This window comes from Mercenaria mercenaria, chromosome 1 (genome assembly GCF_021730395.1).
Source record: "Mercenaria mercenaria strain notata chromosome 1, MADL_Memer_1, whole genome shotgun sequence".
Lineage (NCBI taxonomy): Eukaryota > Metazoa > Mollusca > Bivalvia > Venerida > Veneridae > Mercenaria > Mercenaria mercenaria.
In genome coordinates this window covers 16,925,277-16,940,672 of record NC_069361.1, presented here as the reverse complement: position 1 = coordinate 16,940,672, position 15,396 = coordinate 16,925,277, and the positions used below count along the sequence as shown (strand labels likewise).

General features: G+C 35.8%; 1 protein-coding gene across 2 annotated transcripts in view; it reads left to right on the top strand.

Annotated features, from left to right (window-relative positions):
• LOC123544880 (dynein regulatory complex subunit 7-like) overlaps window positions 1-12,253 on the top strand; it is a 30,261-nt gene extending 18,008 nt beyond the window's left edge. For both annotated transcript variants that reach the window (XM_045330973.2, XM_053540929.1), the window contains 5 exons: window positions 497-712; window positions 1,480-1,701; window positions 6,911-7,105; window positions 8,606-8,745; window positions 11,524-12,253. In XM_045330973.2, the coding sequence (XP_045186908.2) occupies window positions 497-712; window positions 1,480-1,701; window positions 6,911-7,105; window positions 8,606-8,745; window positions 11,524-11,605 (855 nt within the window). In that variant the 3' untranslated portion in view covers window positions 11,606-12,253. The remainder of the gene's footprint in view (window positions 1-496; window positions 713-1,479; window positions 1,702-6,910; window positions 7,106-8,605; window positions 8,746-11,523) is intronic.
• Window positions 12,254-15,396: the final 3,143 nt, after the last annotated feature.

Below are 15,396 nucleotides of genomic sequence, written 5' to 3'. Positions count from 1 at the left end.
AATGGTAAATGTTTGGGCAGTAATAAGATTTACCAAGTTACTGTAAAAACAGTTGCCCTAGAGCTGGAAATTTCCAGCCACACCTACAGCACATGAGTCATCCTAGACCCAGATTTTCCAACTCTGGCGAAATTTCAAGAAAATACTGTCTGGTCTGCAAAAATAGATAATATTCAACACGTTTTTATATTTGCAAATGTTCCTGCCTTGTATTCGTGTCAGTTGTCTCAAATTCTTACCTATATGAATATTGATAATTTAACTCTTTTGACTTCTTTTAAACAGTTGACAAAATATCCTCATCATGATTTCGTTGATTTCTTGATAAATGATACATTCACTAGCTACTTCAAACTGTAATAAAAAAGATTCACTTATTTTTCACCAAATGATTCTATATATGTAATAATTTTATTATCTTGGTTTAATTTAGTGATGAGTTGGTAAGAAATTTTACAAAACAAAGAAATTTAAAACTTCTTGTTTTTCTTTGTAGAAAATGATACTGAAATTTCATCGCAACAAGAACAAGCTAGCGAATGAGGACATCCTGGAGTGTGTGTTCCTGTGCTCCGAGGACAAGATACAGATCACGTACCATACTGAGGATAAACGTATCGCATCATCAACACGAGAATTCCTCAAACCACACAACTGGGATGAAAAAGGAGCAACCTTGACCTTTTCTCCAGATATGCATCAAACTTTCCAGGTTTGTAATAAACTGTATAGTGTGTTTCTCTACTTTAGTTTCTGTGGAATACAACTTTGAGGTGTATTAATTCTGTATATAGAAGCATATCTCTACCACCATCATCAGATGACCTTTAACTTCCTGTTTTTCTATTTTTTAATACAGTATTTTATGTCAGTTTCTACGTAAATTAATTTGCTGCAAATTTTGTATTTCTGACATGATAAAAAATGCTGCTATGACTAAGCAGTATATATCCATGTCGATGTTTTTAAAAATAAGAAAAGTAACTCTTCAAGCACAAAAAGAAGCCAGTTCTTATTACTTCCCTTAGGGTACAATCTTGGCAAAAGTACTATAAAAGTTAACACTAGTTTTTCAATGTAATCAAAGTAGAGAGTGGTCAGTGCCAAGTTTCATTGTTCATATTGTCGGTATGTTTCAGTTCAGTGATTTTCAGAGACCTTGATTAGTTGTATTTTACTTTGAGCTTTTTATTACTAACTTTGAGTAACAACTGAATTATTTGCAGTAAGGTACAGTTTATACTTAACCCTTACCATGCTGGACAGGACTGCTTTTGCCTTTGCGACCAGTGTAGATCATGATCAGCCTGTACATTTGTGTAGTCTGATCATGATCTGCACTATTCACTTTTCAGACAGTATCTGTTTGGTAAGCACCCCTTTTAACAGTTAATGGTACTGTCCAAATTGGAAGATGGACAAGTTCATTATAGAATTTAGCATGGCAATTTTTTAGGTAATTTATTTATATGTTTCTAGGTTGGTTCTTCCCTGCCCACTAACAAACAAGTGGAGCTGTACGAGATGTTACTTTACTTGCTGGAACAAGAGACAAAGAGTATCGAAGCTGTGCGTGACTCTGAGGAAGAAGTTCGTGAGATTCTCAATGACCGTACCCAGGAGGAGGCAACTCAAGAGCTTGATATTTCCGTGTATGACACAGAAAGAAATGAGAAAGCAAAGAAACATAGACGTGAACTGGTATGTAACTCTATATTTTTAACTGCTTAGAATGATAATAAAAATGCTATATGAGAGAGTAATTCAGAGAGAAACAGTATGGTTGCTTTTAGGTTTTTTTCTGTCATTATTCCCAGCAGTGATCATAATAGAAAAAACAATTTTAGACTAACAAATGTAAAAAAAGGAATATTTCCTCAAGTTTTACACTTTACATTAATGCATTTAGTTATTTTCCAATAAACCCATGCTCTGTGCTTTGAAAATGTCATTTGACATAAATAAAGTTTTGTATTTCATGTGAAAATGTTGAAATGTATTTTAAGTATGACTTCCAGCTATGTGAACTTATCAAAAGGCAAAATCACAGTAGAAACATTTTTTTACCATCCTTCTTTTATTGTATTTCTAAAAATAAATGTCACAATAGTGTATATGAACATGCAAGTGGGTAAAGGGTTGTCTCATTTCATGTGTGGGGGAGGAGTTTTTGAAAAAAAGAGACTATTTTTGTAAATTAAAGAGAGTCTGCTTTTTTGATTTTGAATGACTACCTGTAAGTCAGAGGGAATTCACATTGTAATTTAAAACTAATAAATATCTCCTTAAATTTTTTAAAACATATTTTATGAAGATATGTGTACCAGTAATGTGTAGGATTGTGTTGAAGTCTTCAAGAATGTGTGTTGAAAATGGGACTTATAATTTTCTTTTAATAGCCTACTAAAATACTAGCAATAGACAAGCATTGATCAGTTAGAAAAGTCCAGATGATGAATACATTGTGTGTCAGTGCAAGCTTATAATTAGAGAATTTGAAATACTAGAAAATTTTAAATTCTGCTCAGAAACAATAAAATAACAGAGTTACATAGGTGATTGCAAAAAGAATAACTGTCATAGAAAGACATATGATTTCTGTTGAAAATCACCATTGCAATTAATAAAAAAAAGCCACAGTGTTAGCAAATGAATTTCAAAAATCACCGTTCCATTGACTAAAATTTAACTGTTTCAGCATGAAAGTCTTTAGCCTTCCTTATTTCTATACCAGAATTTGCATATTCTAACCAATGAGGCTAATCTAATTTGATATTCATAATAGATTCATTTGAATAATCAATGATGGATAACATCATATAAGACTGTTACATGCATATAGATGCCATTAGTAGATGATTAACCCTTACCCTGCTAAATTTATATAATGAACTTGCCCATCTTTCAGTTTGAACAGCACCATTAACTGTGAAAAGGGGTGCATACCAAAAAAGATACTGACTGAATGGCGAACAGTGCAGATCATGATCAGACTGCACTTGTCCCAAAGGCAGAATCAGTCGTGTCCAGCATGATAAAGGTTAACAGTATATTTTGGAAAAGTCAAAGAAGTTATAAATCTAATTTGAAAATGTAACTGAGCCGCGCCATGAGAAAACCAACATAGTGGCTTTGCGACCAGCATGGATCCAGACCAGCCTGCGCATCCGCCCAGTCTGGTCAGGATCCATGCTGTTCGCTAAAGGTTTCTTTAATTGCAATAGGCTTTGAAAGCGAACAGCATGGATCCTGACCAGACTGCGCGGATGCGCAGGCTGGTCTGGATCCATGCTGGTCGCAAACCCACTATGTTGGTTTTCTCATGACACGGCTCAATTATGGTTGTAGAAGCTGCATTTAATAAGTGTCATTAAAGCACTAAATTTGGGGAATTTGTTCTGTACTGTCAAGTTATCCTAGATCTGTATAACGGGAAATTACTTAACCTTCTGCGATAGTTTTTATAAGGCCATAGATGTACTGTATTTATTTGTCCACTGTTCTTAATGAAAAACAGTATCAAGTAAATTAATGAGATGCATCTTTAAAACATTTTTGTCATGTATACAAAATATGAAAAACAGAAATTGAAAAAAAATCACAAGTCCAGTTTATTTTACAAAGATTCCTTTATGCATTATGTTTAGAAAGAATGTGTTTTATCACCAAAAGCTAATGATAAATTCCCCTATTAAAAATACTATTTTCAATGTAACCAAATATTATTGAGAATAGCACGAACATGAAAAGTGAAAATTGTTTTGTATCCAGTTACATCTCTGTGATTAGGGATAAATATAACAGATGCAGTTTACTTTTCTGACATGTATTATACATATTTTAGCAAAAATACCATGAATACAATGACTATGGCTATGGTGCAATCTTGTATTGCCTAGGAGAAAACCATCAGTTCGTTTAAGTATTGACAATTGTAACACAGTTGTAGATCACTTTATTCTCTTTCTGCAATTATTAGCTCATCTGATTTTTTGAAAAAAAAATGATGAGTTATTGTCATCTCTTGAGCGGTTGTCGGCGTCGGCGTCGGCGTCTGCGTCGGCGTTGCCTGGTTAAGTTTTATGTTTAGGTCAGCTTTTCTCCTAAACTATCAAAGCTATTGCTTTGAAACTTGGAATACTTGTTCACCATCATAAGCTGACCCTGTATAGCAAGAAACATAACTCCATCTTGCTTTTTGCAAGATTTAAGGCCCCTTTTGTACTTAGAAAATATCAGATTTCTTGGTTAAGTTTTATGTTTAGGTCAACTTTTCTCCTAAACTATCAAAGCTATTGCTTTGAAACTTGGAATACTTGTTCACCATCATAAGCAGACCCTGTACATCAAGAAACATAACTCCATCTTGCTTTTTGCAAGATTTATTGCCCCTTTTGGACTTAGAAAATCAGTTTTCTTGGTTAAGTTTTATGTTTAGGTCAGCTTTTATCCTAAACTATCAAAGCTATTGCTTTAAAACTTGCAACACTTGTTCACCATCATAAGTTGACCCTGTACAGCAAGAAACATAACTCCATCCTGCTTTTTGCAAGATTTATGGCCCCTTTTGGACTTAGAAAATATCAGATTTCTTGGTTAAGTTTTATGTTTAGGTCAATTTTTTCTCTTAAACTATCAAAGCTATTGCTTTGAAACTTGCAACACTTGTTGACCATCATAAGCTGACCCTGTACAGCAAGCAACATAACTCCATCCTGCTTTTTGCAATAATTATTGCCCCTCTTGGACTTAGAAAATCATTTTCTTGGTTGAGTATTATGTTTAAGTCAACTTTTCTCATAATCTATCAAAGCTATTGCTTTAAAACTTAAATAAGTGGACACTGAACATCAAGAAACATAACTCTATCCTGCTTTTTGCAAGAATGATGGCCCTTTTTAGACTTAGAAAATCATGGGTAGGACAATATTTCTATTACACAAAAAAAATCAGATGAGCGTCAGCACCCGCAAGGCGGTGCTCTTGTTTTAATGAAATAATCATAAATCTCTGCTTTGTTTTTCGTGAGAAAGATAAAAAGATAGCTTGATATCATGCTAGGCACTGCACCATATTGGACGTAAGCTTTTAAAACTGTTTCGGGAAGTCAAGAATTTAAATTGTATAAAGGTCAATGTGCAGACTTCATAGAAAGTATTTTAACTGAGTTGTAATTATACACTGGTTGGAAAGTATGGTAATAGTTTCTCAGGGAAGGTTTATTGCAAGTTAGACCAACATGGGTTTTAAGAAAAATGGCTTCTGTCTCTTTTGAACAGTATTTAATCATTACCTCAGAAGGTGCAGATACTGTTCGAAATCCAGGCAGCAGAATGGCCAGAAAGAGTTAATATTAGTTGCTTAAAGTTGTTGGTTTTTTTTAATAAAATGAATTAGTCTATACTATATCAGACTCTTTTGCAGTCACAAAGATGCTCTATCTCAAGTACTACTGGTCTGTCTTACATACTGCTGATCTATCTCAAGTACTGCTGATTACCTCAAGTACTACCAGTCTATCTTACCTATTGCTGATCTATCTCAAGTACTGCTGATTATCTCAAGTACTACTGGTCTATCTTACATACTGCTGATTATCTCAAGTACTACTGGTCTATCTTACATACTGCTGATCTATCTCAAGTACTGCTGATTATCTCAAGTACTACTGGTCTATCTTACATACTGCTGATCTATCTCAAGTACTGCTGATTATCTCAAGTACTACTGGTCTATCTTACATACTGCTGATCTATCTTAAGTACTGCTGATTATCTCAAGTACTACTAGTCTATTTTACATACTGCTGATCTATCTCAAGTACTGCTGATTACCTCATGTTCTACTGGTCTATCTTACCTACTGCTGATCTATCTCAGGTACTGCTGATTATCACAGGTACTACTGGTCTAACTTACATACTGCTGATCCATCTCAAATACTGCTGATTTTCTCAAGTACTACTGGTCTATCTTATGTACTGCTGATCTATCTCAAGTTCTGTTGATTACCCATTCATTATTTACCACTGTGTCTATCTAATACTGCTGATTATCACAGTACTACTGTCTATCTTACATACTGCTGATCTATCTCAAGTACTGCTGATTATCTCAAGTACTACTGGTCTATCTTACATACTGCTGATCTATCTCAAGTACTGCTGATTATCTCAAGTACTACTGGTCTATCTTACATACTGCTGATTATCTCAAGTACTACTGGTCTATCTTACATACTGCTGATTATCTCAAGTACTACTGGTCTATCTTACATACTGCTGATCTATCTCAAGTTCTGCTGATTATCTCAAGTACTACTGGTCTGTCTTACATACTGCTGATCTATTTCAAGTACTGCTGATTAACTCAACTGCTGATCTATCTCAAGTACTGCTGATTATCTCAAGTACTACTGTTCCATCTTACATACTGACGATCTATCTCAAGTACTGCTAATTATCTCAAGTTCTACAGGTCTATCTTACATGCTGATCTATCTTACATACTGCTGATCTATCTCAAGTACTGCTGATTATCTAAATTGCTGCTGATTATCTCAAGTACCTGTGGTTTATCTTACATGCTGCTGATCTATCTCAAGTATTGTTGACCTGTCTCAATTACTGCTGATTAAACTCCAGTTCTGCTGACCTATCTGAAGTACTACTGATTTATCTCAGGTACTATCTCAAGCACTGCTTGATCAGTCTCAAATACTGCTTATTGCTTATTAATCTCAAGAACTGCTAATCTATCTCAAGTACACAGATTCACCTGAAGTAGTACTATTCAATTTAGGTACTGCTGATCTATCACAAGGACTCCTGAATATCTCAAGTACTACTGATCTGCCACTAAGATCTATCACAGGAGCATTGATCTATTTTAAGCTGCTCTGATATTTCCAGGAGAGACAGCAACTTGAGGAGAAGATGCGTAAACAGGAAATGGAGATTGATTACCTTGCGCCATTCCTTGCTCAGATTGGAGACCCAGATAAGATTACGAGACAACAGGCTTATAAACTGAAGGAAGATTGTCTAGCTGACCTGAAACAAAGACTTATTGACAAAGCCAACCTTATACAGGCGAGGTTTGAAAAGGTAAGTTCAACTTAACATGCTTAGCACAGACCTACTTTTATTTTCTTCTGAATTTACTTCTAAATAAAAAGTACTAAAATCTTAAAATGAAATAACATTTTTCATTTGCCTGGTCTTTTAAACATTGTTATAATTGAGCAAATGTGATTAGAGTTTGTATTAGTTAAAAGAATAATAGTCATCTCAGAGAGAAACTGGGAACTTGTTGGTAGTTTCACTGTTTTTGTGTCTTTAAAATCAAAACATACTGAAAAGCTATCCATATATATCTGAAAGAAGTACAAGTAAATAAGTGTTTCCTGAAGTACACTGAACTAGTCCCAGAGCAACACTTCCTGTGACAGATGTGTTCAATTTATGTGATGAATTATGTTAAGTGTTCTCTAGAAATGTTTTGTTTGTCCTTTCAATTTTTTATATGAAATTATGGCACCCGCAGGGAGAAAATGCTTGTAGATTATCAACTGTGTTAAAATTAAGAGAATAGTTAATTTTTTTCTATGTCCTTCGATGTTAATATCAGACTTGATTCAGATGTTTTCTGTCCGTAAAGTGGATTCAAACGTTGTAGAATTAATACAGTATTTACAATATATTGCACATTCATGAAGTTCTTCTGAATAGGCAACAGATAGATTTCCCCAGGAAAGAATGTAGAGGGATATACCTTCAGAGTAAATATCAATTTAATGAAATTGCTGTTGAAATATTGATGATTCCAGTACAGAGAGTCTTTTAGTATTAAGGAATTTGTCCAGTTATAGCCTAATCAAACTACCTATAGGGAAATGAACTCAACAGAAATACAAGTATTTTAGCCTACTATTACCAATTGTGAAACAACATATTGTCTGTTATCTCCAAGACTAGTTAAAGATCTCTGTATGATGGAAAAAAGAGAATGATATGCTCTTATTCCCATTGCTGTTACTTGGAGACTGGTGGATACAGTTTATAAAGTATCTGTTGGTTTGTTATCGCAGGAGACACGGAAACTGCATAAGATGCAGGCTTGGTACCAGCAAAATTAGTTGTCCATGTTAATTTAAACATCTATTACAGGAGACACAGAAACTACTGAAGAAGCAGGCATGGTACCACCAGAATCAAGTGTCCATTTTGATTTAAACATTTTGTTTTATTATTACAGGAGACACAGAAACTTCAGAAGAAGCAGGCGTGGTACCAGCAGAATCAAGTGTTCATGTTGATTTAATCATTTTGTTTTATTATTACAGGAGACACAGACACTTCAGAAGAAGCAGGCGTGGTACCAGCAGAATCAAGTGTCCATTTTGATTTAATCATTTTGTTTTATTATTACAGGAGACACAGACACTTCAGAAGAAGCAGGCGTGGTACCAGCAGAATCAAGTGTCCATTTTTATTTAATCTTTGTTTTATTATTACAGGAGACACAGAAACTTCAGAAGAAGCAGACATGGTACCAGCAGAATCAAGTGTCCATTTTGATTTAATCATTTTGTTTTATTATTACAGGAGACACAGAAACTTCAGAAGAAGCAGGCGTGGTACCAGCAGAATCAAGTGTCCATGTTGAAGGACGATGAGGAATCATACCTAGAGTATTGTAGCCAGGCCATGTTTAGGATACATATCCTGGAACTGAGACTGAATAGGTATGTAACTCTGGAATTGCTTACTGCTGTATTGGTAACAGTAGATAAATTCTGAACATCAAAGTAGGTGGACAACTTGTTCTTTTTGCAAATATTTGGAGCCCTTGATTGGATACAAGATTTTAACAACATGTAAGCTCTAAAGTTTGTCGAAGAATGTTTTAAATGTTTCCGTAGGCATGTTATGTTTTTATTTTCTAAAAGTCAATCACTAACCTAATAGAACCACGTACTGATCATGTGATTTGAATAAATCAGGTGAGGAAATGATCAACAGCTATTGTTACATATATTCTAATGTGGGAATAATTCAATTTTAGGGATACTGAAGACATATCAGTTGTTGTTCTTGATGTTGTTATTTCCAATTAATGTTCAATCCCATAACACCCTAGACATTATTGACAAATTGTCTTACTTGTTTCTCTGGACAAATTTACTTTTGATTTAGATGCCTCTCTGTGGCATACATTTCCTCATCAGATTAAGGATTTGTAAAATTTAGTCTAGCTGAAATCACTTTTTTTAACAACTGATTTTTAGCTCACCTGAGCAATGCTCAGGTGAGTTATTGTGATCACTCAATGTCCGGCGTCCGGCGTCTGTCGGTCGTCTGTCAACATTTACCTTGTGTATGCGATAGAGGCTGTAAATTTTAACTGATCTTCATGAAATATTGTCAGAATAGTCTCCTTGATGAAATTTAAGCCAAGTTCGAAAATGGGTCATCTTGGTTAAAAAACTAGGTCACTAGGTCAAATCAAAGCAAAACCTTGTGTATGCAATAGAGGCTGTATTTTTCAATTAAACTTCATGAATTTTGGTCAGAATTATTATCTTGATAAAATCTAGGCCAAGTTTGAATATGGGTCATCTGAGGTCAAAAACTAGGTCACTAGGTCAAATCAAAGAAAAACCTTGTGTACGCAATAGGGGCTGCATTTTACACTGGAAATTCATAAAATTTAGTCAGAATGATTGTGTATGCGATAGAGGCTGTATTTTTCAATTGATCTTCATGAATTTTGGTCAGTATGATTGCCTTGATGAAATCTAAGCCAAGTTTGAGTATGGGTCATCTGGGTTCAAAAACTAGGACACTAGATCAAATCAAAGAAAAACCTTGTGTATGCAATAGGGGCTGCATTTTATACCGGATCTTCATGAAATTTGATCAAAATGATTGTCTTGATGAAATCTAGGTTGAATTTGAATATGGGTCATCTGTGGTCAAAAACTAGGTCACCCGGTCAAATTCAAGAAAAACCTTGTGTATGCAATAGGGGCTGCATTTTACACTGGAAATTCATAAAATTTAGTCAGAATGATTGCCTTGATGAAATCTATGTCAAGCTAGAATATGGGTCATCTGTGGTCAGAAACTAGGTCAGTAGGTCAAATCAAAGAAAAACCTTGTGTAAGCAATAAAGACTTTATTTTTCAATTGATTTTCATTAAATTTGGTCAGAATGATAGCCTTGATGAAATTAAGGTCAAATTTGAATATGGGTCATCTGGGTTCAAAAACTAGGTCGCTAGGACAAATCAAAGAAAAATGTTTTGTGTGTGATAGAGGCTGTATTTTTCAATTGAGGTTCATGAAATTTGGTCACAACGATTGCCTTGATCAAATCTAGATCAAGTTCGAATGTAGGTCATCTTTGCTCAAAAACTAGGTCACTAGGTCAAATTGAAGAAAATACTTTTTACACTTAAGAGACCACATTTTTGATCAAATCTTAATGAAAATTGGTAAGAATATTTGTTTCCATGAAATCACTAGGTCAAAAATGTTAACACTGTTATGGTGTTTCTCAGGTGAGCTACCTAGGGCCATCTTGGCCCTTTTGTTGTTCTTAGTATACTTAGATATTAATCATTATAAAAAGTAAATTTGGGTAAATTGAATAGTAGTGACTGGATCTTTTTTTTCTATGTAAGATATTCTTAAGGGATTTCTATTAATGGGACATCTTTATAAAGTTTATTTCAGAAAAAAGGCAATAGTTTTTCTCACATTGCCATGGGAATTGCTTATTAGATCATTATTTTTATCTATGGACAATAAGTGTGGCCTTTTGTTAATATTGTCAACTTCATATCTTGTCTTTTATCCTAGTTATGTCGTCATCTAATTCCTGTGTGGCTGAAACACAAAAAAATCTGATCAAATATGACACTCCTAAAGTTTTAATCCAATAAAACAATACCCGTCTTTCATAATGAATTTACATGCCTCAAACAAATGTCTCAGTACTTCTCTTAATCTTGCTAAATGTCGATTTTAGAGCTAACTTGAAGGAAAGGTGATACTGCTTTCTCTTTCAATGAAACGTATTATTGAAAAAATATTTGCTGATATCCCTTTGTCTGCATTTTCTAGACAGAAGCATTTTTCACTGTTTTGAATGAAATATGTTATGAATACTGTAAAATCAGATTTTTTTGCAAAGCTAAAAGTTTACTTTATTTGAAATGGGAATTGGTTTGTGTTTTAGAAAATTTACAAGGTACAGGTACAAAATGTAAAACATGTAGGACTATTTGTAAGAACAATAGCACTTTCACAAATACTTACTTTCACAAAAACACACCGTTCAAGAATAAAAAGTGAGTTAAAATAACTCTTTTGTGAAAATTTCTAATTTTATCAAATACCAAAGTTTATGACAGATTATTAAAAAATCCTAAAAGCAAACTTGATACATGCTGTTTAATTATCTTAATTACAGATGATTAATCAGAATGCCCAACAATGATCATTTATCATATTTTCAGACACAAAGATCAGGCACCTCACAAGTACATGATGCTGGAACAGACCCTGAGACAAGACCCAAGACTTGCAGAATATTTCTAAGCATTCATTCAGAGCTGTCATACAGTGACACAAGTGTGATATTCAGCTTACTGAAATATTTTCACTTTCATAATGTAGACTTTGTTCTAACGTTCAGGCAGTTATTTAAGCATTTTGTAAAAGGATAAATTTGAATATGCTACATTGGCTGAAAAATGTTTGCTTAGAATGGCTGAATAAAGTTCTCCTCATTTATATATTGAACAAAAGACTTTTCACTATTATGAAGGATGCTTTTACTGTGATTCTCTAAATTAAAAGATTCTTTATCATGATTGATGAATAGAAGTCTCTTTGATCGGCAGAATAAAAGACTCATTGTGTGTTTGGTTGAACAGACCATTAATTTCTCCGCTATAACTTATTCAGTAAAAATGTATTCATTGAGTTATCATTACACTGAATACAAATGTTCAGATTCTTTGAGAATTGGAGTTTTCCTATTGATCTATATTTGTAATATCAGCTTCATAAAGTTTAACAAGTGAACAGTGATATATCTGTGATATGAATATTATATTGTAATATATGTGAACAGTGGATACATTCTGTTTTGTTTTATTCTATGTGTATTGCATATGCACATGTTTTCCGTCCATGTCTAAAAATGAGTACATGTATTTATTGAAAATAAAAGTCTTAACTGAATTGTATTTTATTTCTGTTTTAGTTGATATGATGACTGAAGTGTATGACAGCTGACACTATCTTTATTTCATCACATTAACACCACGTGTATCGATGCTAAGTAAGTCGTTCAGGGGTCTGTATCTAAAGGATTTATCTCTCTGTTCTTGGGGCTTTCTCGCACATGTATTGGTGCTAAGTCAGCCAAACAGGGGTCTGTATCTAAAGGATTTATCTCTCTGTTCTTGGGGCTTTCTCGCACATGTATTGGTGCTAAGTCAGCCGAATACGGGTCTGTATCTAAAGGCTTTATCTCTCTGTTCTTGGGGCTTTCTCGCACATGTATCGGTGCTAAGTCAGCCGAACAGGGGTCTGTATCTAAAGGATTTATCTCTCTGTTCTTGGGGCTTTCTCGCACATGTATCGGTGCTAAGTCAGCCGAACAGGGGTCTGTATCTAAAGGATTTATCTCTCTGTTCTTGGGGCTTTCTCGCACATGTATCGGTGCTAAGTCAGCCAAACGGGTCTGTATCTAAAGGATTTATCTCTCTGTTCTTGGGGCTTTCTCGCACATGTATCGGTGCTAAGTCAGCCAAACGGGGTCTGTATCTAAAGGATTTCACCCTCTGTTCTTGGGGCTTTCTCGCACATGTATCGATGCTAAATCAGCCAAACGGGGTCTGTATCTAAAGGATTATCTCTCTGTTCTTGGGGCTTTCTCGCACATGTATCGGTGCAAGGTCGAGCCTGAAAGGGGTCTGTATCTAAAGGTTTATCCTCTGTTCTATGGGCTTTCTCGCACATGTAATCGGTGTAATCAGCAACGGGTTTTTGTATCTAAAGGATTTTCTCTGCTCTTGGTTTACCCGCACAGTGTATCGAGTACCTAAGTCAGCAAACAGGGGTGGCTGTATCATAAAGATTTCACCCTCTGTTCTTGGGGCTTTCTCGCACATTATCGATGCTAAATCACCAAACCCGGTCTGTATCTAAAGCATTATTCTGCTATGTTCTTGGGTATGTACCGGTGCTAAAGTCAGATCAAACAGGGGTCTGTACTAAAGATTTATCTCTCTGTTCTTGGCGCTTTCTCGCACAAGCACTGTGCTAAGTCAGCAAACGGGTCTGTATCTAAAGCTTTATCTCTCTGTTCTTGGGGTTTCCGCACATGTATTGTGCTCAATAGCCAAACGGGGTCTGTATCTAAAGAGATTTCACCCTCCCGTTTCTTGGGCTTTCCGCACATGTTCACTTGCTAATATCAGCCAAACGGGTCTCTATATCTAAGGATTTATCTCTATGTTCTGGTATGAACGTGCTAAGTAGTCAAACAGGTCTGTATCTAAAGGATTTATCTCTCTTTCTTGGGGTCTTTCTCCACATGTAATCGTGCTAAGTCAGCCACGGTCTGTACTATAAAGTATGTATCGCTCTGTTCTTGGCTTTTCTCGCACATGTATCGATGCTAATCTAGCAAAACGGGTACTTTACTAAAGATTATCTCTATGTTTTGGGTATGTACAGGGCAAGCATGCCAAACGTCTTATCTAAAAGATTATCTCTCGTTCTTGGGCTTTCTCGCACATGTATCAAAGCTCAAGTCAGCCAAACGGGTCGTCTAAAGGATTTACCCTGTTCTGGACTTACTCGCCATTATCGATGTAAATCACCAAACGGAGGTTGTATCTTTAAAGGATTTCTCTTGTTCTTGGGCTTTCTCGCACATGTACGTGTAATCACCGAACAGGGGTCTGTATCTTAAGGATTTAATCCTCTGTTCTGGCTTTCTCCACATGTAATCAGTGGCTAAGTCAGCCAAACGGGTCTTTTACTCAAAGGCATTTCTCTCTGCTCTTGGCATTTCCCGCACAATGAATCGATTGCTAAGTCAGCCAACGGGTCTGTTATCTAAAGATTTCCCTCTGTTCTTGGATTTCTCGCACATGTAGCGATGCTAAATCAGTCAAAACGGGTCTGTATATAAAGGATTATCTCTATGTTCTTGGGGTATGTACCGTGTAAAGTCAGTCAAACAGGGGTCCTGTACTAAAGGATTTTATCTCATGTTTCTGGCCTTTCTCCAATTGGTGCTAAGTCAGCCAAACAGGGTCTGTATCTAAAGGCTTTATCTCTCTGTTCTTGGGGCTTTCTCGCACATGTATTGGTGCTAAATCAGCCAAACGGGGGTCTGTATCTAAAGGATTTCACCCTCTGTTCTTGGGGCTTTCTCGCACATGTATCGATGCTAAATCAGCCAAACGGGGGTCTTTATCTAAAGGATTTATCTCTATGTTCTTGGGGTATGTACCGGTGCTAAGTCAGTCAAACAGGGGTCTGTATCTAAAGGATTTATCTCTCTGTTCTTGGGGCTTTCTCGCACATGTATCGGTGCTAAGTCAGCCAAACAGGGGTCTGTATCTAAAGGCTTTATCTCTCTGTTCTTGGGGCTTTCTTGCACATGTATTGGTGCTTAGTCGGCCAAACAGGGGTCTGTATCTAAAGGCTTTATCTCTCTGTTCTTGGGGCTTTCTCGCACATGTATTGGTGCTTAGTCAGCCAAACAGGGGTCTGTATCTAAAGGATTTGTCTCTCTGTTCTTGGGGCTTTCTCCCACATGTATTGGTGCTAAGTCAGCCACACAGGGGTTTGTATTAAAGGATTTGTCTCTCTGTTCTTGGAGCTTTCTCGCACATGTATTGGTGCTAAGTTAGCCAGACAGGGGTCTGTATCTAAAGGATTTCTCTCTCTGTTCTTGGGGCTTTCTCGAATATGTATTGGTGCTAAGTCAGCCAGACAGGGGTCTGTATCTAAAGGATTTCTCTCTGTTCTTGGGGGCTTTCTCGCTCTGTTCCTCAGGTCAGATCGCTGTGCGTCTGTACTAGAACTGGATGAATTTGGTGCCCGGAGTCGCTGCCTTTGCGCTATATAAAGCGCATTTGAACATGTTTATTATGAAAAGGGCGCTCATAGTATAAATCTGGTATAATAATAAAAACACTTTTTAATAATTTTTAAGATGCAAGTCCATAATCGGGTATTAAATGCAGCTGAGCTAGCGTTTTTGCAGTCCTAAGATGTTATGTATAGCAATACTTTGTGTATATAATAAACGCCAACACAAGTTTAAAATCACTAAGAGAAGTACCTTTCCATTTGTATGAATG